General features: G+C 45.7%; 1 protein-coding gene across 2 annotated transcripts in view; it reads right to left on the reverse strand.

Annotated features, from left to right (window-relative positions):
* shc3 (SHC (Src homology 2 domain containing) transforming protein 3) overlaps window positions 1–16,865 on the reverse strand; it is a 66,264-nt gene extending 49,399 nt beyond the window's left edge. Inside the window, exon 1 of one of the 2 annotated variants that reach the window (XM_014138882.2) lies at window positions 14,098–16,862. In XM_014138882.2, coding sequence (XP_013994357.2) covers window positions 14,098–14,322 — 225 coding nt within the window. In that variant the 5' untranslated portion in view covers window positions 14,323–16,862. Of the gene's footprint in view, window positions 1–14,097 lie in introns of both variants that reach the window. The other variant, XM_014138884.2, reaches the window with a different exon arrangement.
* Between the last annotated feature and the right edge of the window lie 10,257 nt (window positions 16,866–27,122).

Genomic DNA, 27,122 nt, shown 5'->3' on the forward strand with positions numbered 1-27,122 from the left:
CTGTCTGAGATAAAGCAGCAGGCCAGGTTAGTGTCTGTCTGAGCTATAGCAGCAGGCCAGAGAAGGTTAGTGTATGTCTGAGATATAGCATTAGGCCAGGTTAGTGTAAGTCTGAGCTATAGCAGCAGGCCAGGGAAGGAAAGTGCCTGTCTGAGCTATAGCAGCAGGCCAGGGCAGGTTAGTGTCAGTCTGAGCAATAGCAGCAGGCCAGGGAAGGTTAGTGTCTGTCTGAGCTATAGCAGCAGGCCAGGGAGGGAAAGTGCCTGTCTGAGCTATAGCAGCAGGCCAGGGTAGGTTAGTGTCTGTCTGAGCTATAGCAGAAGGCCAGGGTAGGTTAGTGTCTGTCTGAGCTATAGCAGCAGGCCAGGTTAGTGTCTGTCTGAGCTATAGCAGCAGGCCAGGTTAGTGTCTCTTTGAGAAATAGCAGCAGGCCAGGTTAGTGTCTGTCTGAGCTTTAGCAGCAGGCCAGATCAGGTTAGTGTCAGTCTGAGATTTAGCATTAGGCCAGGTTAGTGTAAGTCTGAGCAATAGCAGCAGGCCAGGGAAGGAAAGTGCCTGTCTGAGCTATAGCAGCAGGACAGGGCATGTTAGTGTCAGTCTGAGCTATAGCAGCAGGCCTGGGAGGGTTAGTGTCTGTCTGAGCTATGGCAGCAGGCCAGGTTAGTGTCTGTCTGAGCTATAGCAGCAGGCCAGGTTAGTGTCTGTCTGAGTAGTAGTATCAGGCCAGGGCAGGTTAGTGTCTTTCTGAGCTATAGCAGCAGGCCAGGGAAGGATAGTGTCTGTCTGAGCTTTAGCAACAGGCGAGGCCAGGTTAGTGTCTGTCTGAGCTATAGCAGCAGGCCAGGTTAGTGTCTGTCTGAGCTATAGCAGCAGGCCAGGGAAGGTTAGTGTCTGTCTGAGCAATAACAGCAGGCCAGGTTAGTGTCTGTCTGAGCAACAGGAGCAGTCCAGGCCAGGTTAGTGTCTGTCTGAGCTATAGCAGCAGGCCAGGTTAGTGTCTGTCTGAGCTATAGCAGCAGGCCAGGTTAGTGTCTGTCTGAGCAACAGGAGCAGTCCAGGCCAGGTTAATGTCTGTCTGAGCTATAGAAGCAGGCCAGATTAGTGTCTGCCTGAGCTATAGAAGCAGGCCAGATTAGTGTCTGTCTGAGCAAAAACAGCAGGCCAGGTTAGTGTCTGTCTGAGCTATAGCAGCAGGCCAGGTTAGTGTCTGTCTAAGCAATAGCAGCAGGCCAGATTAGTGTCTGTCTGAGCTATAGAAGCAGGCCAGATTAGTGTCTGTCTGAGCAAAAACAGCAGGCCAGGTTAGTGTCTGTCTGAGCTATAGCTGCAGGCCAAGGCAGGTTAGTGTCTGTCTGAGCTATAGCAGCAGGCCAGGGAAGGTTAGAGTTTGTCTGAGCTATAGCAGCAGGCCAGGTTTTTGTCTCTGAGCTATAGCAGCAGGCCAGGTTAGTGTCTGTCTGAGCTATAGCAGCAGGCCAGTAAAGGTTAGTGTCTGTCTGAGCAATAAAAAGCAGGTCAGGGAAGGTTAGTGTCTGTCTGAGCTATAGGAGCAGGCCAGGCCAGGTTAGTGTCTGTCTGAGCTATAGCAGCAGGACAGGTTAGTGTCTGTCTGAGCTATAGCAGCAGGCCAGGATAGTGTCTGTCTGAGCTATAGCAGCAGGCCAGGGCCAAGTTAGTGTCTGTCTGAGCTATAGCAGCAGGCCAGGGAGGGTTAGTGTCTGTCTGAGCTATAGCAGCAGGCCAGGATAGTGTCTGTTTGAGCTATACCTGCAGGACAGGGCAGGTTGGTGTCTCTCTGACCTAAAGCTGCAGGCCAGGTCAGTGTCTGTCTGCGCTATAGCAGCAGGCCAGGCCATGTTAGTGTCTGTCTGCGCTATAGCAGCAGGCCAGGCCATGTTAGTGTCTGTCTGAGCTATAGCAGCAGGCCAGGATAGTGTCTGTCTGAGCTACAGGAGCAGGCCAGGTTAGTGTCTGTCTGAGTAATAACAGCAGGCCGGTTAGTGTCTGTCTGAGCTATAGCAGCAGGCCAGGGTAGGTTAGTGTCTGTCTGAGCTATAGGAGCAGGCCAGGTTAGTGTCTGTCTGAGCTATAGCAACAGGCCAGGTTAGTGTCTATCTGAGCAATAGCAGCAGGCCGGTTAGTGTCTGTCTGAACAATAACAGCAGGCCAGGTTAGTGTCTGTCTGAGCTATAACAGGAGGCCAGGGAAGGTTAGTGTCTGTCTGCGCTATAGCAGCAGGCCAGGTTAGTGTCTGTCTGAGTAGTAGTATCAGGCCAGGGCAGGTTAGTGTCTTTCTGAGCTATAGCAGCAGGCCAGGGAAGGATAGTGTCAGTCTGAGCTATAGCAGCAGGCCTGGGAGGGTTAGTGTCTGTCTGAGCTATGGCAGCAGGCCAGGTTAGTGTCTGTCTGAGTAGTAGTATCAGGCCAGGGCAGGTTAGTGTCTTTCTGAGCTATAGCAGCAGGCCAGGGAAGGATAGTGTCTGTCTGAGCTTTAGCAACAGGCGAGGCCAGGTTAGTGTCTGTCTGAGCTATAGCAGCAGGCCAGGTTAGTGTCTGTCTGAGCTATAGCAGCAGGCCAGGGAAGGTTAGTGTCTGTCTGAGCAATAACAGCAGGCCAGGTTAGTGTCTGTCTGAGCAACAGGAGCAGTCCAGGCCAGGTTAGTGTCTGTCTGAGCTATAGCAGCAGGCCAGGTTAGTGTCTGTCTGAGCTATAGCAGCAGGCCAGGTTAGTGTCTGTCTGAGCAACAGGAGCAGTCCAGGCCAGGTTAATGTCTGTCTGAGCTATAGAAGCAGGCCAGATTAGTGTCTGCCTGAGCTATAGAAGCAGGCCAGATTAGTGTCTGTCTGAGCAAAAACAGCAGGCCAGGTTAGTGTCTGTCTGAGCTATAGCAGCAGGCCAGGTTAGTGTCTGTCTAAGCAATAGCAGCAGGCCAGATTAGTGTCTGTCTGAGCTATAGAAGCAGGCCAGATTAGTGTCTGTCTGAGCAAAAACAGCAGGCCAGGTTAGTGTCTGTCTGAGCTATAGCTGCAGGCCAAGGCAGGTTAGTGTCTGTCTGAGCTATAGCAGCAGGCCAGGGAAGGTTAGAGTTTGTCTGAGCTATAGCAGCAGGCCAGGTTTTTGTCTCTGAGCTATAGCAGCAGGCCAGATTAGTGTCTGCCTGAGCTATAGAAGCAGGCCAGATTAGTGTCTGTCTGAGCAAAAACAGCAGGCCAGGTTAGTGTCTGTCTGAGCTATAGCAGCAGGCCAGGTTAGTGTCTGTCTAAGCAATAGCAGCAGGCCAGATTAGTGTCTGTCTGAGCTATAGAAGCAGGCCAGATTAGTGTCTGTCTGAGCAAAAACAGCAGGCCAGGTTAGTGTCTGTCTGAGCTATAGCTGCAGGCCAAGGCAGGTTAGTGTCTGTCTGAGCTATAGCAGCAGGCCAGGGAAGGTTAGAGTTTGTCTGAGCTATAGCAGCAGGCCAGGTTTTTTGTCTCTGAGCTATAGCAGCAGGCCAGGTTAGTGTCTGTCTGAGCTATAGCAGCAGGCCAGTAAAGGTTAGTGTCTGTCTGAGCAATAAAAAGCAGGTCAGGGAAGGTTAGTGTCTGTCTGAGCTATAGGAGCAGGCCAGGCCAGGTTAGTGTCTGTCTGAGCTATAGCAGCAGGACAGGTTAGTGTCTGTCTGAGCTATAGCAGCAGGCCAGGATAGTGTCTGTCTGAGCTATAGCAGCAGGCCAGGGCCAAGTTAGTGTCTGTCTGAGCTATAGCAGCAGGCCAGGGAGGGTTAGTGTCTGTCTGAGCTATAGCAGCAGGCCAGGATAGTGTCTGTTTGAGCTATACCTGCAGGACAGGGCAGGTTGGTGTCTCTCTGACCTAAAGCTGCAGGCCAGGTCAGTGTCTGTCTGCGCTATAGCAGCAGGCCAGGCCATGTTAGTGTCTGTCTGCGCTATAGCAGCAGGCCAGGCCATGTTAGTGTCTGTCTGAGCTATAGCAGCAGGCCAGGATAGTGTCTGTCTGAGCTACAGGAGCAGGCCAGGTTAGTGTCTGTCTGAGTAATAACAGCAGGCCGGTTAGTGTCTGTCTGAGCTATAGCAGCAGGCCAGGGTAGGTTAGTGTCTGTCTGAGCTATAGGAGCAGGCCAGGTTAGTGTCTGTCTGAGCTATAGCAACAGGCCAGGTTAGTGTCTATCTGAGCAATAGCAGCAGGCCGGTTAGTGTCTGTCTGAACAATAACAGCAGGCCAGGTTAGTGTCTGTCTGAGCTATAACAGGAGGCCAGGGAAGGTTAGTGTCTGTCTGCGCTATAGCAGCAGGCCAGGTTAGTGTCTGTCTGAGTAGTAGTATCAGGCCAGGGCAGGTTAGTGTCTTTCTGAGCTATAGCAGCAGGCCAGGGAAGGATAGTGTCAGTCTGAGCTATAGCAGCAGGCCTGGGAGGGTTAGTGTCTGTCTGAGCTATGGCAGCAGGCCAGGTTAGTGTCTGTCTGAGTAGTAGTATCAGGCCAGGGCAGGTTAGTGTCTTTCTGAGCTATAGCAGCAGGCCAGGGAAGGATAGTGTCTGTCTGAGCTTTAGCAACAGGCGAGGCCAGGTTAGTGTCTGTCTGAGCTATAGCAGCAGGCCAGGTTAGTGTCTGTCTGAGCTATAGCAGCAGGCCAGGGAAGGTTAGTGTCTGTCTGAGCAATAACAGCAGGCCAGGTTAGTGTCTGTCTGAGCAACAGGAGCAGTCCAGGCCAGGTTAGTGTCTGTCTGAGCTATAGCAGCAGGCCAGGTTAGTGTCTGTCTGAGCTATAGCAGCAGGCCAGGTTAGTGTCTGTCTGAGCAACAGGAGCAGTCCAGGCCAGGTTAATGTCTGTCTGAGCTATAGAAGCAGGCCAGATTAGTGTCTGCCTGAGCTATAGAAGCAGGCCAGATTAGTGTCTGTCTGAGCAAAAACAGCAGGCCAGGTTAGTGTCTGTCTGAGCTATAGCAGCAGGCCAGGTTAGTGTCTGTCTAAGCAATAGCAGCAGGCCAGATTAGTGTCTGTCTGAGCTATAGAAGCAGGCCAGATTAGTGTCTGTCTGAGCAAAAACAGCAGGCCAGGTTAGTGTCTGTCTGAGCTATAGCTGCAGGCCAAGGCAGGTTAGTGTCTGTCTGAGCTATAGCAGCAGGCCAGGGAAGGTTAGAGTTTGTCTGAGCTATAGCAGCAGGCCAGGTTTTTGTCTCTGAGCTATAGCAGCAGGCCAGGTTAGTGTCTGTCTGAGCTATAGCAGCAGGCCAGTAAAGGTTAGTGTCTGTCTGAGCAATAAAAAGCAGGTCAGGGAAGGTTAGTGTCTGTCTGAGCTATAGGAGCAGGCCAGGCCAGGTTAGTGTCTGTCTGAGCTATAGCAGCAGGACAGGTTAGTGTCTGTCTGAGCTATAGCAGCAGGCCAGGATAGTGTCTGTCTGAGCTATAGCAGCAGGCCAGGGCCAAGTTAGTGTCTGTCTGAGCTATAGCAGCAGGCCAGGGAGGGTTAGTGTCTGTCTGAGCTATAGCAGCAGGCCAGGATAGTGTCTGTTTGAGCTATACCTGCAGGACAGGGCAGGTTGGTGTCTCTCTGACCTAAAGCTGCAGGCCAGGTCAGTGTCTGTCTGCGCTATAGCAGCAGGCCAGGCCATGTTAGTGTCTGTCTGCGCTATAGCAGCAGGCCAGGCCATGTTAGTGTCTGTCTGAGCTATAGCAGCAGGCCAGGATAGTGTCTGTCTGAGCTACAGGAGCAGGACAGGGCAGGTTGGTGTCTGTCTGAGCTATAGCAGCAGGCCTGGGAAGGTTGGTGTCTGTTTGAGCTTTAGAAGCAGGCCAGGTTAGTGTCTGTCTAAGCTATAGCAGCAGGCCAGGATAGTGTCTGTCTGAGCTACAGGAGCAGGCCAGGTTAGTGTCTGTCTGAGTAATAACAGCAGGCCGGTTAGTGTCTGTCTGAGCTATAGCAGCAGGCCAGGGTAGGTTAGTGTCTGTCTGAGCTATAGGAGCAGGCCAGGTTAGTGTCTGTCTGAGCTATAGCAACAGGCCAGGTTAGTGTCTATCTGAGCAATAGCAGCAGGCCGGTTAGTGTCTGTCTGAACAATAACAGCAGGCCAGGTTAGTGTCTGTCTGAGCTATAACAGGAGGCCAGGGAAGGTTATTGTCTGTCTGCGCTATAGCAGCAGGCCAGGTTACTGTCTGTCTGAGCTATAGCAGCAGGCCAGGGAAGGTTAGTGTCTGTCTGCGCTATAGCAGCAGGCCAGGTTAGGGTCTGTCTGAGCTATAGCAGCAGGCCAGGCCAGGTTATTGTCTGTCTGAGCTATAGCAGCAGGCCAGGCCAGGTTAGTGTCTGTCTGAGCTATAGCAGCAGGCCAGGCCAGGATAGTGTCTGTCTGAGCTATAGCAGCAGGCCAGGCCAGGTTATTGTCTGTCTGAGCTATAGCAGCAGGCCAGGTTAGTGTCTGTCTGAGCTATAGGAGCAGGCCAGGCCAGGTTAGTGTCTGTCTGAGCTATAGCAGCAGGCCAGGCCAGGATAGTGTCTCTCTGAGCTATAGCAGCAGGCCAGGCCAGGTTTTTGTCTGTCCGAGCTATAGCAGCAGGCCAGGTTTGTGTCTGTCTGAGCTATAGGAGCAGGCCAGGTTAGTGTCTGTCTGAGCTATAGGAGCAGGCCAGGTTAGTGTCTGTCTGAGCTATAGGAGCAGGCCAGGTTAGTGTCTGTCTGAGCTATAGGAGCAGACCAGGCCAGGTTAGTGTCTGTCTGAGCTATAGCAGCAGGCCAGGCCAGGTTAGTGTCTGTCTGAGCTATAGGAGCATGCCAGGTTAGTGTCTGTCTGAGCTATAGCAGCAGGCCAGGTTAGTGTCTGTCTGAGCTATAGCAGCAGGCCAGGCCAGGTTAGTGTCTGTCTGAGCTATAGCAGCAGGCCAGGCCAGGTTAGTGTCTGTCTGAGCTATATGAGCAGGCCAGGCCAGGTTAGTGTCTGTCTCAGCTATAGCAGCAGGCCAGGGAAAGTTGGTGTCTGTCTGAGCTATATGAACAGGCCAGGAAAGTGTCTCTTTGAGCTATAACAGCAGGCCAGGGAAGTGTCTTTCTGAGCTATAATGGCAGGCCAGGGAAGGTTGGTCTCTGTCTGAGCTATAGCAGAAACCCAGGAAGGTTGCTGTCTGTCTGAGCTATAGCAGCAGGCCAGGCCAGTTTAGTGTCTGTCTGAGCTATAGTGGCAGGCCAGGGAAGGTGAGTGTCTGTCTGAGCTAAAGCAGCAGGCCAGGAAGGTTGCTGTCTGTCTGAGCTATAGCAGCAGGCCAGGCCAGTTTAGTGTCTGTCTGAGCTATAGCGGCAGGCCAGGGAAGGTTAGTGTCTGTCTGAGCAATAGCAGCAGGCATGGGCAGGTTAGTGTCTGTCTGAGCTATAGCAGCAGGCCAGGCCAGGTTGGTGTCTGTCTGAGCTATAGCAGCAGGCCAGGGCTGGTTAGTGTCTGTCTGAGCTATAGCAGCAGGCCAGGATAGTGTCTGTCTGTGCTATAGCAGCAGGCCAGGGAATGTTGGTGTTTGTCGGAGCTCTAGCAGCAGGCCAACGAAGGTTAATGTCTGTCTGAGCAATATGAGCAGGCCAGGGCTGGTTGGTGTTTGTCTGAGCTATAGCAGCAGGCCAGTTTATTGTCTGTCTGAACTATAGCAGCAGGCCAGGACAGGTTAGTGTCTCTCTGAGCTATAGCAGCAGGACAGGGCAGGTTGGTGTCTGTCTGAGCTATAGCAGCAGGCCTGGGCAGGTTGGTGTCTGTCTGAGCTATAGCAGCAGGCCAGGTTGGTGTCTGTCTGAGCTATAGCAGCAGGCCAGGTTATTGTCTGTCTGAGCAATAACAGCAGGCCAGGTTAGTGTCTGTCTGAGCTACAGCTGCAGGCCAGGGCAGGTTGATGTCTGTCTGAGCTATAGCAGCAGACCAGGTTATTGTCTGTCTGAGCTATAGCAGCAGGCCAGGATAGTGTCTGTCTGAGCTACAGGAGCAGTCCAGGCCAGGTTAGTGTCTATCTGAGCTATAGCAGCAGGCCAGGGAAGGTTAGTGTCTGTCTGAGCTATAGCAGCAGGCCAGGGGAGGTTAGTTTCTGTCTGAGCTATAGCAGCAGGCCAGGATAGTGTCTGTTTGAGCTATACCTGCAGGACAGGGCAGGTTGGTGTCTGTCTGACCTAAAGCTGCAGGCCAGGTTAGTGTCTGTCTGCGCTATAGCAGCAGGCCAGGATAGTGTCTGTCTGAGCTATAGCAGCAGGCCAGTTTATTGTCTGTCTGAGCTATAGCAGCAGGCCAGGACAGGTTAGTGTCTGTATGAGCTATAGCAGCAGGCCAGGGCCAAGTTAGTGTCTGTCTGAGCTATAACAGCAGGCCAGGTTAGTGTCTGTCTGAGCTATAGCAGCAGGCCAGGTTGGTGTCTGTCTGAGTTATAGCAGCAGGCCAGGGCAGGTTAGTGTCTGTCTGAGCTATAGCAGCAGGCCAGGTTAGTGTCTGTCTGAGCTATAGCAGCAGGCCAGGATAGTGTCTGACTGAGCTATAGCAGCAGGCCAGGCCAGGTTAGTGTCTGTCTGAGCTATAACAGCAGGCCAGGTTAGTGTCTGTCTGAGCTATAAGAGCAGGCCAGGGAAGGTTAGTGTATGTAAGCACAGTGACCTACACTATCCAGGGGACTAATTTCCTCTCACGGAGAGACACCTGTTAGTGCAGTATGATCCAATGAATGTAATTGTCTTCCAATCCCATGCAGTATAACATCCACCCACATACCCTCCTCTCTTCTAGCTGGCTAATGCCACTGGCAGGGAACATTTTGTCCCTAGAATAAAAAAAAGAGCGAGATGGAGTTTCTCTCCTCATCTTCACTCAGACAGACTCATAAAGAAGTGGCTCTAAACAAAACAGGGCAAAAGGAGGAAATGAATGAAAACACTTAATAATAATCATGCACAGTGCAGTGTGTTTCCTGGCTGGTTGGTTAACCTCTGTAGCCTTTTGGTCAAAGGTGAGACAGAATGCTATGGATATATTACGTGCACAGAAACTATGATATTTAGAGCTGGAATTGAATAGAATAGAAACAGAACTGTATTTATCGATTTGCACTGAAAGTACATGTTTTTGCTTTCACAGTACCCAAAGTGAATACCCACAGTTGATCAAGTGAGGTGTCTATCAATGTGTGAGGTTTTGTAACCACAATGCAGGACCATATAAAGGTGGTGGAAGGTAAATCAACAGTAGAGGGTCGTGAAGGAGTGGTTAAAGGCTACGGGACCTGCAGTGTTGCTATACTGTTTAGATGCCATGTTTTGCCGGTAAATAACAATGCCGGTAAATTACAAACCATGTTTTTTGAATCATGGAGAGAGTGAAAGGGAACAAAGTCCAACTTACTTCAGGCAGTGGAGAGAGAGAGATGAGTGGAGAGAGAGAGATGAGTGGAGAGAGAGAGATGAGTGGAGAGAGAGAGAGATGAGTGGAGAGAGAGAGAGATGAGTGGAGAGAGAGAGATGAGTGGAGAGAGAGAGATGAGTGGAGAGAGAGAGATGAGTGGAGAGAGAGAGATGAGTGGAGAGAGAGAGATGAGTGGAGAGAGAGAGATGAGTGGAGAGAGAGAGATGAGTGGAGAGAGAGAGAGATGAGTGGAGAGAGAGAGATGAGTGGAGAGAGGGAGAGATGAGTGGAGAGAGAGAGAGAGAGAGAGAGAGAGAGAGAGAGAGAGAGAGATGAGTGGAGAGAGATGAGTGTGAGTGGAGAGAGAGTGAGTGGAGAGAGAGAGATGAGTGGAGAGAGAGAGATGAGTGGAGAGAGAGAGATGAGTGGAGAGAGAGATGAGTGGAGAGAGAGATGAGTGGAGAGAGAGAGATGAGTGGAGAGGGGAGAACTCTAAAATATAGTCTAAATAATATATTGCTAGCCAGGACATATAAATAGTTATAAATATAGCTCACAATGCAATGGGCCTACAATATTTCAACCAAAGGCCCCATTTTATACAGTGCATTTCCAATGTACACATCACTGTTTATCAAAGTACCGCATTTATTATACATAACAGAAACAAAGGCAGGTGCAGAGAGGTAAATCCTATTTTAATCTAATCTGACACTGAACCATCATTGCATGTTGTAGGTAAAGTATCAACAGAAAGAGAAAGACTGTAATACCAAACAACTATTGAACTCATCAGAGACACGGTAGCAAATGTAATCAGAACATTTTAGCAAGAATAACAAAAATTCAACGTCCCACACTATTTACCAATCAAGGCATATCTGGTATATTATAGCCCAACCTACATGGCTAACCTACTGGCTATTCTCACTAGACCACACCTGTAGCTTTATATGAATAGCCTATTCACTGTGTTGTAAGCTACGGAAATTGCATTTAATATGTAGCTACACCTTCAGTCAAGAATCAAACACTAACTTGGCCAGGGAGAGACACAAGGAGGATTGCTATGGTTTCCGAGAAGTATGGAGAACAGCGTGTTAAAGGATTACTGGGTTCAGTTGCTCGTAAACTGAATTCAAAGTGCAATTTCTAATACAATATATATTTTTCATTGTTATTACACATTATCAACCAAACTAAACTGGTCACACAGAGTGTACCAGTATATCACAATAAATATTTCCTCGTTGCGTCCAGAACACGGTTAGCATAACCTATGTGTCAGTGACAATACACATGAAAGACACCATATAGCATCATAATAGAACACACTATCAACAGACATGAGCAAATGATCTACTAGTGTAGCGTTAAAATAGACTTCCATGTCTAGAATGTTCACCACGGCAACACGACTATGTCTAGCCACTGCTCTGTTAAGCTAATGGAGCATGGTGTGTAACCACGACCACATGACATTCATTAAAAGGCCCAAGAGCAGAATAGCACCAATAACTCAATAAACAGGCACAGCATCCCAAATTGCACCCTATCCCCTACATAGTGCTAGGGCTCCGGTCAAAAGTAGTGCACTATATAGGGAATAGGGTTCCATTTGGAACGCATTAAGACCGGGGGGAAAAGTGCATGGGGGAGATGAGAGAGACCTATTTCCCCTTTCCCCTCTGTGGACACTTTCAATGTATTGATTCAACTGGCTGTGTGTGTCGGTCAAACTAACTCACTCTAACCCCACTGCTGCCTATTTGTTAATGGACTAACACCCGGACAGGAAATGTGTCATTGGACATAAACATGCCTGATTCAGATATGTCAGACTCTATGAAATTCTGATCATACATTATGTGTTTGCTTCGTGTTCTTTCACCTGACAAACTGTTACGCTGCATTTCTCAAAATAAATTCAAACATAGAAATGAGCAGATATGTATTCATTCAATGTACAGGATAAAGTGCTATATAGGCTCCCAGGGATCAGCATTGCTAATTTTTGTATTGGACAGAATCTGCAGATTCTGTTGTGGGTTTTAGTTGTTCCAACCACACCTTGTACAGGTCCTCTTCATTCATATTTCCTCCATTCATTTTCATAATCTGTTACTTACAACAACGATAGCCTACATTTCGTTAAACTTTGTGCAAATCTGTATTGCCTAAACGGTGTAAATTCTTGGTGACTGAATACACTTGTGCAGGTACACTGATATGGTCTGAGAACAGTAGGTGAGGACAAGCATTTTGCTGCCTGTCTGATTCTCTTCCTTGTATCACTAGCTAGAGCCACAGCAGTATTCAGTCTCCACATATACAGTACAGTACATATACAGTACATATACAGTACATATACATATACAGTACATGTACAGTACAGTACATACACAGCACAGTACATACACAGTACAATACAGTACATATACAGTACATATACATTACATATACAATACAGTACATATACAGTGCAGTACATATACATATACAGTTGAAGTCGGAAGTTTACATACACCTTAGCCAAATATATTTAAACTCAGTTTTTCACAATTCCTGACATTTAATCCTAGTAAAATTTCCTGTCTTAGGTCAGTTAGCATCACCAATTTATTTTAAGAATGTGAAATGTCAGAATAATAGTAGAGAGAATTATTTATTTCAGCTTTTATTTCTTTAATCACATTCCCAGTGGGTCAGAAGTTTACATACACTCAATTAGTATTTGGTAGCATTGCCTTTAAATTGATTAACTTGGGTCAAATTTTTCGAGAAGCCTGGGTGAATTTTGGCCCATTCCTCCTGACAGAGCTGGTGTAACTGAGTCAGGTTTGTAGGCCTCCTTGCTCGCACACGCTTTTTCAGATCTGAGACAAATTTTCTATAGGATTGAGGTCAGGGCTTTGTGATGGCCACTCCAATACCTTGACTTTGTTGTCCTTAAGCCATTTTGCCACAACTTTGGAAGTATGCTTGGGGTCATTGTCCATTTGGAAGACCCATTTGCGACCAAGCTTGAACTTCCTGACTGATGTCTTGAGATGTTGCATCAATATATCCACATAATTTTCCTGCCTCATGATGCCATCTATTTTGTGAATTGCACCAATCCCTCCTGCAGCAAAGCACCACCACAACATGATGCTGCCACCCACGTGCTTCATGGTTGGGATGGTGTTCTTCGGCTTGCAAGCTTCCCCCTTTTTCCTCCAAACATAACGATGGTCATTATGGCCAAGCAGTTCTATTTTTGTTTCATCAGACCAGAGGACATTTCTCCAAAAAGTACAATCTTTGTCCCCATGTGCAGTTGCAAACCGTAGTCTGGCTTTTTTATGGAGGTTTTGGAGCAGTGGCTTCTTCCTTGCTGAGCGGCCTTTCAGGTTATGTCGATTATAGGACTCGTTTTACTGTGGATATAGATACTTTTGTACCTGTTTCCTCCAGCATCTTCACAAGGTCCTTTCTGTTGTTCTGGGATTAATTTGCACTTTTCGCATCAAGGTACGTTCATCTCTAGGAGACAGAATGCATCTCTTTCCTGAGCGGTATGACGGCTGCATGGTCCCATGGTGTTTATACTTGTGTACTATTGTTTCTACAGATGAACGTGGTACCTTCAGGCACTTGGAAATTGCTCCCAAGGATGAACCAGACTTGTGGAGGTCTACAATGTTTTTTCTGAGGTTTTGGCAGATTTTTTTTTTTGCCCATGATGTCAAGCAAAGAGGCGATGAGTTTGAAGGTAGGCCTTGAAATACATTGACAGGTACACCTCCAATTGACTCCAATTATATCAATTAGCCTATCAGAATCTTCTAAAGCCATGACATCATTTTTTTGAATTTTCCATGCTGTTTAAAGACACAGTCAACTTAGTGTATGTAAACTTCTGGAATTGTGATAGTGAATTATATGTGAAATAATCTGTCTGTAAACAATTGTTGGAAGAATTACTTGTGTCATGCATAAAGTAGATGTCCTAACCAACTTGCCAAATCTATAGTTTGTTAACAAGAAATTTGAGGAATGGTTGAAAAACAAGTTTAAATGACTCCAACCTAAGTGTATGTAAACTTCCGACTTCAACTGTACAATACATATACAGTACAGTACATATACAGTACATATACATATACAATACATATACAGTACAGTACATATACAATACATATACAGTACAGTACATATACAGTACATATACATATACAATACATATACAGTACAGTACATATACAGTACATATTCAGTACATATACAGTACAGGCAAACATGTTGTAACCTAACCTGCGCCAAAACATATAAAGGCATAAAAGGAGGAAAGGAAAAGAAAATATAAAAATGAAAGGATGAAGACGATCATAAACATAAAAGCATTCGGACGGTGGAGGAATGCTAGATGGCCTTTTGTTATGGCATCAAAGGGTTTTCTCTGATTTTATCAATGATGACCTTCTCTGTTTGTCTGAATTATTCAATGATTATTTGCTGGTCTTTCTCTTCACAATAATCCCTGCTGTTTCTATCTACGCCCACACTAGGGCAAGATGATGATCACGATCTGGCGGTTAGGCTACCGTACATTTTCTTCTTTTCAGTCATTGAGGGAAAAGAGAGAATGGGGAGAGGAGAGAGAAAAAGGAAAAAAAATGGACGGATGAAGGGAGAGAGAGAGAGAGAGAGAGAGAGAGAGAGAGAGAGAGAGAGAGAGAGAGAGGAAAACCAAGAATCAACACCAACCTTTACAATGTACGTCACTCCAGGTCCAGAGATCTTCTCACTGGAATGCAGCCATCCTCTGGAACAGGGTTTATTCACCAGTCCACTGTTACCTCCTCCTCCTCCACCTCCACCTCCTCCTCCTCCACTAGGTCCCCAGTCCTCCCCTCCATGTCCCTGTCTCTGCCCAGCCTCCCTCTCTTCCAGCCCCAACCTGCTGCCCTTCTTTCCCCCTGCGTTGCTCATGGTGCCTGGCTCTTGCTGGGAGGAGTGGGAGTGGGAGCAGGGGGGGTGGTGGTGGTGGGAGATGCTGGAGGCTGAGCCACAGGAGGAGCCGTTACCGCCACTGCCACCACCGCACCGTTACCACCACCGGAGGCTGCCAACGACACACTGGAGCCAGAGCCGCTACCAATGCAGCTGGAGCCACCGCTTGATCCACCACCGGAGCCTCCAGCACCTTGCAGCTTGGAGAGGGTCAGGTCCTTGACGTGGGAGGGGAGGCTCTTGATACCCAGCAGGCTGGAGCCTGAGTTGGTGAATTTCAGGTTGGACACCTTGTTGATGAGGGTGCACAGGGTGGTGGCTCCATCGTCTGAGGGGTCGGCAGCGGGGTGGTGGTGGTGGTTCACGCCGCCCTCGGATGGCGCTGCAGGAGGGGTGTACGGGGGCTCGGCGGAGGACGCAGGGGCTGCCGAGACCTTGGGGTTCATGGTGAGGCCGTGTAGATCATCGACGGACGTCACCGACTCATTCCTGAATCTGTTGTATTTGGTACGGTGAAGCATTCCCCCCTCCTCTGCCTTACAAACGCACCGGCAGATGTAACGCCGCCAAGTAAATTATCCTTCTCTCCTTAAACATAGCAAATGCCTTATAGTAACCCCAGCAGGCCCTGTACGATGGTTGACTAGAATTTTCTCTGCTGCTGAGGAAGTTAGAGAGCTGGGTTAGTGCTGCTGCTACTGCTGTTATTGATGCTGAGGCTGAGGTTGCTGTTAGGAAAATCCAACGCCGCGATGATCCAATCCGTTGGTAGAAAATAAACAGAAAAGAAGAACACAATCCATGGAAATAGAACATGGAGGAAAGGTGAAAAAAAGGTTCCAGAAGCTTCCAGAATGCAGAGAGAGAGATGGACGTGGTAGAGGAGGATATAGTTATATAGCGCTGCTGCTCTCCTCTCACTGTTGCCTACCGGCTCAAAGCAGAAGCATGACTCACAGATCTGAACAGAGACCTTCTCAACAAAAGGCTCACTGAACACTGAAAATCACTTCCTGTTACAAAAAAAAAAATCCTCCCACTTACAGCACACTAGAACCAATCAGTTCTCAAATTTCCCAGACGGATATTTCCTCTTCACCGCAGGAATGCTTTTCTATTTTATTCTGTGGTACGGTCGGTTGTGGGAAAAGGGGAAAGAGAATCGCAAAGACAAAAATATATCCTGATGATAAAAGATAATAAATGATTATCAACTTGTCTCCCTTCATACTCCCTTCCCTCATTATCTGGTTAAAACAAACTCCTCTACAGACTGGGATTAAAAGAGGTTATGTTCCTGTGAAGGGAAAAATCTAAGTAATTGATGCTGAATATAGCCTAATGATGACAGGTGATGACAAATAAATAGGAAACAAGGAAAAATAACATTCATGTGAGTGATAGGCATGCCGCTGGCAATGAATCTATTCCATGTCTACAGTACTTCAGAAGAAGAGGACAATCTTACTTGTATCTGTATTTGCAACAAAATGTATAAGTTGAATGTTACATTAACATACTGTCTCATTGGAGCGTGCAAAACAAATGCAATGACACGGACAAGGACATCAATACATATCTTCTATAACATCATAAAGGTAAATATTATATTCTACCATGATGATGACACATGCATGAGATTAATACAAATATTTTAAACAAACGCCAAAATAGACCCTAATCTTGTATTAAAATACATCTAGATAACACATCTATGTATTTAAACGCATCAGTACACTTCATGATAATCTATCATTCAAAAAATATTGAACAATGTAGAATAGATATTTTCCTTCCTCTGCTGAATTTGCATCATCACTATTCTATTTACATTCTGAGACAAAGGATCAGTGGAATGATACTTCACCTCTCTGATAACAACCTGCCTGTCCTGAATTATCCCAGTGAATAATTCATAAACAGAATAAAAACAAGTTTTCAAATTAAACAGATAACACTGACTCAGCGCAGAACAGAAACACAAGAAGACAGGCTCATCCAAACAGCAAGGCAAGGCATCAGTAGAGCAGCAGTCTAGATCAGCAGTCTTTCTACATGAAGCCAAAAACCATTCATGTAAAATGTCCACAGGAGCGACACAAGTAAGAAGACTGACAGTCATTCATAAGCTTCCGCTCTCTCTCATCCTGCTGCTGCAGATTTCGCACTGCACTGCAGTCCCTCCCAACATCTCTCTCTCTCTCTCTCTGTCTATCTGTCTCTCTCTCGCTCTCTCGCTCTCTCCCTCTCTCTCTCGCCTTCCTGCCTGGCAAATACAGAAAAAAAGGAAAGCACGTTTGCTTTCTCCTCAGAAACAAAAGCAAACAAAAAAGGAAGGAGAGATAAAAGAAGCTTCTCTTAAATCAGAGAGGACAAGAGAAAGAAGACAATAGAAGAATCAGAACGATGAAGGCAAATATTATTTAGTCTTTATGTGAATGAAACAGCTAGGCTCGCATACCAATGTTTCTGTGAATGGAGCAAGGCCTTTCTATCTCTCTCTCTGCAAGGAAGGCAGTCCCTCGGGATGGAATGGTCTTATCCAATAAGAGACGAGCTGGATGACTCATTCAGGGTAGGCTTGCAGAATAGTGGAAGAATCCATTCTGAACGCAGGTGCCGATTCTTCCGGTTTTAATAACACTATAAAAAATGTAATTTGAACAGTGAGGTATGTTATAATTTAGATGTAAATATTGATATACATGGTGCAATGCTAATTTTGAATAACATGAAAGGAATTTGAAATATACATTTTTACAAAAGAAAATGTACCCCCCCCCTCTTTTGAGATGATTTGTCACTGAGGGCTATTTTTTTACATGCATATGAATGGTGGTCAGCTACACATTCAGTTAATATGTCAAACGACAACTACTGCAAAATGAACATGTATTATTGTGTTTCTGTCTAAATGTAATACTGTAGACATGTATTCTATTATAATAAATTGCTATAATAGTTCTCTGTAGCTCAGTTGAAAGGCCTTGCAACACCATGGTTGTGGGTTCGTTTCCCACGGGGGACCAGTATAAAATAAATATGAAAATGTATGCGCTTACTACTTTAAGTCGCTCTGAATGAGAGCGTCTGCTAAATGACTAGAATGTAAATGTAATGTAATGGCTGGTGGTAGATGGTAATGGTAATGTAACAATGTTTATTACAACAACAGGGGCAAAAGGTACAGGACAGCAGGCAGGCTCAGGGTCAGTGCAGGCAGAAGGGTAAAAGCCGGGATAAACTAGAAAACAGAAACTTTGACAAGACAGGAGCAAGGGGAAAATGCTGGTAGGTTCAACGAACAAAACTAACTGGCAACAGACAAACAGAGAACACAGGTATAAATACACAGGGGATAATGGGGAAGATGGGCGACACCTGGAGGGGGGTGGAGACAATCACAAAGACAGGTGAAACAGATCAGGGTGTGACAGTACCCCCCCCCAGGGGCGCTACCTGGCGTCCTACCAGGGCACATACCTGGTTAACAGGGGTGTCGGCATTGGAAATCCACGATGAGGCCTGGGTCTAGGATGTCTCTGGCGGGGACCCAGCACCTCTCCTCCGCGCCGGTTGGCAGTTGATGATTTGGGGGAGAGGGGTGGGCCTGGAAACAGGAGACAAAGGGCTGTGAGACATGGATTTAACTCTGGACACATGAAAAGTAGGAAGTATTCGGAGGGTACGGGGCAACAGAGGACGAACAGCAGATGGGGTAATGATCTTGGAGCAGGGGAGAATGGTCTCTACTTCCGGAGGTGTAGCCGTGGCCTTACTGAACCCCTCCCGGAGGTCTTGGTACTCCACCAGAATGGCGGAGAGGTCCGAAGCAATTTCCAAGCCCCCAGGAAGACGTCCCGGGGTAGGCAGAGCTGACTTCAGGCAATGAGTGTGGCAGTATGGGCTCCAGCCCACAATGGCAGCAGTAGACCAGTCAATAGAAGAATTGTGTCGCTGGAGCCAAGAGAATCCCAATACCATGTGAACCTGCGGAGACTCAACTAGCAGGAACTGAATCGTCTCGCTGTGGTTCCCCGACACTCGTAAGTTGATGGGGGTGGTATGGTGGGTGACCCGGCCTATAAAGCGCCCGTCCAGTGCTCTAAAATCCATGGGAATGGAGAGGGGTTGAGTGGGGATGCCCAGCTCACGTCCATAAGATTCATATCGGCTCCCGAGTCGATGAGTATCTGGAGAGACTTTGACTGGTTGTCCCATAGCAGGATGGCATGGAGAGGGGGGCGAGTAAGGGGGGAAGCAAAATGATCCTTAAGACCCACCAGAATACTCATTCCTACAAATGAGCTAGGTCTGTTGAAGGGACAGGTAGACACATAATGACCGACAGTACTGCAATACAGACAACTCTGGGTGTTCAGTCTGCATGCCCATTTGGCTGAAGGCAGCCTAGCCCTGCTGAGCTGCATCAGCTCGGGAAGAGGTGAATCGGCAGTCTTCGGGGGCTCTTGGAGGAACTCGGGTAAGCTCGGATCCTCTCGGAGACGTAGACGCCAGGGACTTCCGGAATTCATCAGATGCAAGGTGGGATCCTTGAGTGAGCGATTGGGACCGCAATCAGACCTCTTCTCCCTCCTACGTTCCCGTAGCCGTCCATCGATCCGGATGGTTAAGGCGATGAGTGAGTCGAGATCTATCGGTAGTTCCCGGGCTGCAAGCTCGTCCTTTACTTCCTCTGATAATCCGTGCAGGAACGTGTCGAACAGCGCTTCCGGGTTCGAGGCACCCTCCGCTGCTAGCATGAACAAATCCACTGCATATTCTGCCACACTGAGGGAGTTCAAGCGAAAGCTGGTAACTTCCGGGCAGCCTCTCTCCCGGACAACGGGGCCTCGAAAACTTTTTTCACCTCTGCCACGAATTCCTCCAGACTGAAGCATACGGCCAACTGCTGTTCTCAAACGGCCGTAGCCCAGGCGAGGGCCCTCCTGGACATCAGCATGATGAGGTACGCTATCTTTGAGCGGTCCAAGGGGAAGGAGGAGGGCTGCAGCTTGATGGTGAGAAAACACTGAGCGAGGAACGCCCGACAGGTTCCCAACTCTCCACCGAAACATTCAGGGGGAGGTAAGCGATGTTCCTGGGAAACCGGGGTGACGGCGCTGCTAACAGCCGGGTTTCTGAGAGGGCTGGGACGTTACCGTCGTGGTAGGCTGCATAGTAGACAACCCAAGGAATTGCTCCAGCAATGTATTCAATGCTTGGTCGTGGCGTTCGGCCAAGGTCTGGAGCCTTTCCATAAGACCACAAAGCAACTCCTCGTGTCTACCAATGGTGGCTCCTTGGGAGGAGAGGGCGTTGCGGAGCTGGTCCGAGTCTGCTGGGTCAGTCATGGACAGTTCAATGTTTTTAACAACAACAGGGGCAAAGGTACAGGACGGCAGGCAGGCTCAGGGTCAGGCAGAGGTCGGTAATGCAGAGTAGTGGGGCAGGGTACAGGACGGCAGGCAGGCTCAGGGTCAGGCAGAGGTCGGTAATCCAAAGTAGTGGGGCAGGGTACAGGATGGCTGGCAGGCTCAGGGTCAGGGCAGGTAGAAGGGTCAAAGCCGGGAAAAACTAGAAAACAGGAACTTAGACAAGACAGGAGCAAAGGGGGAAAACTCTGGTTGGTTCTACGAACAAAACAAACTGGCAACAGACAAACAGAGGACACAGGTATAAATACACAGGGGATAATGGGGAAGATGGCGACAACTTGAGGGGGGTGGAGACAATCAGGGTGTGACAGTAGATGATGACTCATATGTTCACACACGTGTTGGTATTCAGCAAAATACCATAGGTGGACTGCAAGTTTATTTGATTTTTAACAGTAATTGTATTAATACTGGGACGTCTGTACCTTATTCTAGTGTCTGTACTGTGTACAGTACAATGTGTTGTTGTTGTTGTTTTGACTATGGAGTAAAACTCCCATCATCATCATCAGCTGAAGGCCCTGAGTCAATTTGTCCATGATGGTTTAGCTACAGAGACAAGACAATAAAGTAATATAGAAGTTACATAAAATATAATGATACCTAATGTTGGTTGAAATGGGGGAAAAACTGTTTAGCTTGTGTTTAGTTTGTGTGCCATGAGATTTCACACAGAACCTAGTAACCTAAATGACTGCGGTCCCAGTGGGGTATCAGCAGAATAATTAAACTGTATGTTGTTTTGTTATGTTGTTACAAAACTGGACTGGAAAATGGCAAACACAGAGACCATTCAATGGCCACTACTCAGAGAGAGAGAGAGAGTGAAAGAGAGAGTGAAAGAGAGAGTGTGAGAGAGAAAGAGAGAGTAAAAGAGTGAGAGAAAAAGAGAGAGAATGAGAGAGTGAAAGAGAGAGCGTGAGAGAGAGAGAAAGAGAGAGAGAAAGAGAATCATTTCCTGTTGACTATAATAATCCACACAACCCTGACAGATCATCTCCATAATCATGACTCGAGTGTGTCAAGCCCTCTCTCAGACTGGTTCATTAAGACAGGAGCAACAGGAAGTGGAGGAGAGGAAATCGAGGCTGTGTGTGTGTGTGTGTGTGTGTGTGTGTGTGTGTGTGTGTGTGTGTGTGTGTGTGTGTGTGTGTGTGTGTGTGTGTGTGTGTGTGTGTGTGGAAGATAGGCTGGGGAATAGTCCTCTAAACCAGAGTTAAAATATCCATATCAACTCACGATGGAGAAACAGACAATACAATTCTGGTTGATTTCACCCTGTGAAATACTCTATATGTTACAGTTGTAAGGACGATCAGTTAATTCAAGATGGAACATGGTATTTAGAAAAGCTTTTCATTTGTTATTTTAACAAATTCATTTTATAGGAATCATAATAATACACATTTTAAAAACACAATAATTATTTCCCTCTCAGGTACTGTATATGTTCTCTACTTTTGTAAACGCAGTGCTATCCGGACACAGTTACAAGGTCATCATCTATTTTCCTAGCTCCATAACGAACAGTCATAAAATAACTGTTTATTTCTTTCCGTATTGAAACAGCCAGTCAGTCAGACAGTCAGTCAACCATGATTGGCCATATAAACGAGGTAAGTCAACACAGGATGATCACTCCCTAAAGGCACCTTTACCGTAACCATAGTTTCAAAGACAGCATAGCAACAAGAATGGGGTGAGGGGGCTGGCTAAAGAGATTGACAGCTCTAATCCAGCAAATGCCATGGCTGCCTGCCTGGCGGTGAGTTGTATTTGTGAGGGGAGAGATGCTCCACTGTATACTGGCAGGGATGGGGAGGGCATGGCTGTGCACACATGCCATCACAAATGTCACATTGACAAAGGCCAATGAATGAGTTGTAGTAGGGTAGGGAGAATTTGGTGGATGCATTTGGAGGATAATGTTACTACAGAGTTATTTTAATATTGTCATATGAGGGCTGTAAACAATTGTCAGACAGATGATTTAGTATTAATTAAAACATTTACTAAAGCAAAGTGTGCACGTTATTTTCAATTGTGTTTAACTTTACAGTATTTCTTCTTGACTGTATTTTCTCTTGACATTAACTTTACCTTTTTGTACAAAATGTTTTATTCACTGAAAATAAGTTGCAAAACTTACATTTCTGCAAAAAGGAATCAAGCATAGTGTTAATTACTAATTCAATGTCCTTGTACTTTTATTTAGATTTCCGAGTCAAAACGGAGAGTGGAAAAAAGGTAAAATGGCTTGTTTTTCGTTTCTGAATTTGAAAAATGAAAATCAGAAAACAACTTGTTTCTAATTTATTCTGTCAAAATTGGACTTTGAATAACAGAAAATAAATAAAAACAAAAAAATAATAGTTTTTTTAGTTTTTAAGTTTTGTTCATACCCAGAAGTACAAGGCCCCTCATAGAATATGCACCGGGCCTGGGGGGGGGGGGGGTGATTACAGCCTAGGTTAGCAGCACAAACACGAGGATTAGACTGTGTGAGTGTGACAGGAAGATAAAAATACTCATCAAATGAAATATCAAGTTCAAGAAACATTGGGAAATGGCGGCACACCAAAAAGTTTTTAAAAAGACGTCACCTCATTTCACCTTTTAATTTTCGGCCGGCAGGCTAATGCATTTCGGTATGATAATTACAATTGCCTACACCTGTGTGAGGGTGGTACATAGTGGTAATAAAAACATTAGTGAACCAACAACTGTTGCAATAAACAGTGCATTCAGAAAGTATTCAGACCCCTTGACTTTTTCCACATTTTATTAGATTATAGCCTTATTCTAAAATGGATTGAATATTTTTTCTCATCAATCGACACACAATATCCCATAATGACAAAGCAAAAACTGGTTTTTAGACATTTTTACAAATGTATTAAAAATAAAAACAGAATTACTTTATTTACATAAGTATTCAGACCCTTTGCTATGAGACTTGAAATTGAGCTAAAATCTCTTTGCTTTGTTATTATGTGGTATTGTGTGTAGATTGATCAGGGGAAAAAAATATTTTAGACCATTTTAGAATAAGCCTGTAACATAGCAAAATGTAGAAAACATGAATACCCTCCCGAATGCACTGTATGTGTCATGTCCTTTGCCTGAGCATCAAACTCTTTGAGTGTAGAGTAGTTGCATCTCAGGCGCAGAAACTGGCCAGTCGGGATATTGGTTTTGAGATGTCGCGGATGATTACTGTTGAAGTGAAGGACAGTATTCCTCTCTTTTGGTTTCCGGTAGATGGTAGTTTTGAATATTTTGAGATCTAGGAAGTTGATACTGTTGGAGTCACTTTCAACCGTGATGTCGTGTCTTTGGCTATGCCGGATTAAGTGATATGACATGCTATTCTATAAAATAATTTCTCTGTAATTAATATTACCTGATTAAGATAATCAAGTAAATGTAATTAACTAGAAAGCCGGGGCACCACGAAATAATGTTTATAGAGCTGTTATCTTCCGAAAAACTCTTAAAGACCTGGTAATCTTTTAACTCAATAGCAGTCAATATTTAATCGTCACCTTATTTAGTCTCATCTGAAAGTTGTAAATTCTTGGTTATCTTCACGAACCCTGGCTAACAAGTTGAATCAGCAATAGAAAATTTGGTTTAATAATTTATTTACTAAATACCTAAATAATCACGCAGAATTACATATACACAGAATGGATCATACATTGATTACAAATTATGTCATAAAGGAAAATGTCCCTGGCGGACGGAACAGATATGACAGCTCGTTACACAAAGAAAGGGGGTTGGGTTTTGAATGAAAGAGCGGGAAGACTGAGGAACAAAAAGGATTTTGTGTCTCTATCGGGCAGTAGGCAGCTATACTATCGTAAATACAGTATCTTATGCATTCTAAATGACCGCACATTTGAAAAAGGAAAATGCTATAAATATTTACTCTGAGCTGCGCTTCGGTAGATTGGTTGTAGATAGAAGGCGGGGTGGTCCAGCATGGATCTCTGGTCCTCTGAAGAATGTCTAGTGGTGAACTGGAGCGTGGTAGAAGGGATACTCTGTCCGTTCTCTCCTAGCCCGCGTTTAGCGGGCGGAGAGGGTATCACTTCTTTAGTGAATAAGAGTTCAAAGTTCATACCAAGTTGCCATACTTTTAAGCTCATGCTATATTCTGGCTGGTATAGTCAATTCATCCTTCCGGCGTGTAGATCGTCACCTTCACGTTGAGATTCGATGCTAATTTTGTTAGGTTCTTGTCGTTCAAGCAGAGCTCACGCTGAGGTTGGCTTAGTTCTGTAGGTGATCTTTGTCCTTTCAACGTGGGGACCGCAAGACCGCACATCCTTGGAACAGGAAGTTTAATTTTCGTCAATGTGTTTATATAGTGGTGAAAGAAGGGCGTATTTCATAGTTTACAACCAAAGTCTGTTCACTTGGGCGGGGCCACTGAGTGAGCAGAGTTTTCTCTATGACAAACCGTTCTCTCATTAAAGAAGATAAAATTACATTTAATCTTTTCACAAATAGTTTCATATTTAAACATTTAAATTGCACAACAATTCTATGTGAACTAGAATGTGTATATTTTCCAAGATACAATTTATGTTGTCGTATCATCAGTAATCATGTCTCAGATGCCAACTGATCTGACATCATATTCATTAAGTACCAACGCATATTTTCAACTGGTTGGATTACTGAAATATGGTTCCGTTTCCCACCTTTTGATGTTCCCAGAATCTCTATGTTAACAAAGGGCTTTTCAAGAGTCAACTCTATAGAGTAGAGAGAGAGAAACGGGGGGGAAGGTATTAATGGGGGTCATAAACCTCCCCCCATAAGGCCAACGTCATGACAGTGAATTGAAGGAAAGTCATTGAGTTGTTCAGGTCACAGACAAAGTCATCAAGATTGTCTTTAGATGAACCCCAAAATAAAATGAGGTCGTCAATGTAGCGCTTCCAAAACCAGGAGAGGCAGACAGAGCATGGGACCCACCGAGGCGGTCACCAGAGACGTGCAAGTTCCTGTCCTGAACCTCTCCAAAATATCCCTGACGCAGGTAAGGAACTGTTTTTCTCTACCACTCAAAATGTTTTCAAATTGAAACGTGGATACCTACAAAAATTCATGCGACAACTTCACCTGAAATGTTTATTTTCCTCTCTAAATAGATCCAGCACAAGCTACATATTGAAGACCCTACAAAGAATGAGGAACCCCAATCCAGCGTCCCCTCCACGGGCCTCCATACTTTTTCCATACCTGCATTCCCCATGCTGAAGGTCTACAATCGATTGCCAAATTCCTAAAGTCATGTGACGACTCAGTGAATCCGCCTAATGACTTTCTGTCGGAGCTGTTTGAACTTGGTACTTACAAATAACTATTTGAAAAATGATGACAAATTCTACCCACAAACAAAAGGCACTGGAATGAGCACAGCAGTAGGCCCGAATTACGCAAACCTTGCCGTTGGAGATTGGGAGGCAGTTTATGTTCAAAATAAAGACAATAACCCTTTTCTTCCTTACATTAAGTTCTGGAAGGTGTTCCTAATGTTTTGTGCACTCAGTGTATGTTAACATTGCCAAAACAAGTGGAATAAACCATCACAAATGAACGGTTAACCCTCTCTTTCGCTCTCTCTCTCGCTTTCTATATCTATCTATATCTCTTGACAATCAAAGTTCACATACAGAGTGAATGTAGGCTGGTTGATGGTACCTGCAGGGCTGTTTGAGGGACACCTGGACACAACATATCAGAATTGTTGGACTTCCTCTCCTCTCCTTCGCCGTCCTTCAAGGAAAGACCCTTCTTTACACTTCCTGTTAGCAGGGCTCGACATGAACTGTTTTCCACTTGCACTGGGCAAGTTTTTAAAAAGCCAGACAAGCAAATTCTAGATTTAAGTTGTCCGAATGGACAAGTAAAAAAAAAATCACAATATCAAATCCTTTTAGGCTATTACGATCAGAATTGGATCAAAGTGTCCTCCGGATGCGATGTGTTGCACACTGTCCTCCCAATCGAAGTAACATTATTGTAGGCCTGCATTGACAGCCACAAGCAGCCTTTCAATCATGCAGTCACGAGATGTGTTTTTGAGATCAAAGCGAGTCTAGCCGCTTGTGCACATTTGTTGATATTCATTGCTAGTTTAGATCGTTATTTGCCCAGTATTTGGGCAGCAATGAAAATCCTGGAAAAGTAATGGTGTGTGTAAAAGGTAAAATAATGATATACAACAGACTAACTAGATAGCCAATTCAAAACATATTGTGTAGTTTGGTTGATTGTCTCGCTAGTTAACTATTTAGCTATTAGCATGTATTAATGTCATTATTATGTCCGATGTCCTAAAATAACTTCCCACCGGCACTCATGTATAAGAGCAAATAGCCAATACACAGTTCATACGGGTGAAACCAATGCTGCATACTCCTGTTGTAAAACCATCTCTCAAACGCTCAAAATTGGCTATGATTCTCCTCTATTCAATACTGGCCATGTAATTCTGACACAGGTAAAACATATTATTAGAATAACCTAATTTACAAGTAGCCTAACTCCTAAGCTGTCAAGATCTCCCATGAACACTGAAAACTAAGAGATCATCTTCTTAGTTAGCTATACTACTGTTCAGAAGTTTGGGGTCACTTAGAAATGTCCTTGTTTTTGGAAGAAAAACACATTTTATGTATACTGCTCCAAAAAATAAAGGGAACACTAAAATAACAAATCCTAGATCTGAATGAATGAAATAATCTTATTAAATACTTTTTTCTTTACATAGTTGAATGTGCTGACAACAAAATCACACAAAAATAATCAATGGAAATCCAATTTATCAACCCATGGAGGTCTGGATTTGGAGTCACACTCAAAATTAAAGTGGAAAACTACACTACAGGCTGATCCAACTTTGATGTAATGTCCTTAAAACAAGTCAAAATGAGGCTCAGTAGTGTGTGTGGCCTCCACGTGCCTGTATGACCTCCCTACAACGCCTGGGCATGCTCCTGATGAGGTGGCGGATGGTCTCCAGAGGGATCTCCTCCCAGACCTGGACTAAAGCATCCGCCAACTCCTGGACAGTCTGTGGTGCAACGTGGCGTTGGTGGATAGAGCGAGACATGATGTCCCAGATGTGCTCAATTGGATTCAGGTCTGGGGAACGGGCGGGCCAGTCCATAGCATCAATGCCTTCCTCTTGCAGGAACTGCTGACACACTCCAGCCACATGAGGTCTAGCATTGTCTAGCATTAGGAGGAACCCAGGGCCAACCACACCAGCATATGGTCTCACAAGGGGTCTGAGGATCTCATCTCGGTACCTAATGGCAG

The sequence above is a fragment of the Salmo salar genome, chromosome ssa13, assembly GCF_905237065.1.
Source record: "Salmo salar chromosome ssa13, Ssal_v3.1, whole genome shotgun sequence".
In the NCBI taxonomy this organism is placed as follows: Eukaryota; Metazoa; Chordata; class Actinopteri; order Salmoniformes; family Salmonidae; genus Salmo; species Salmo salar.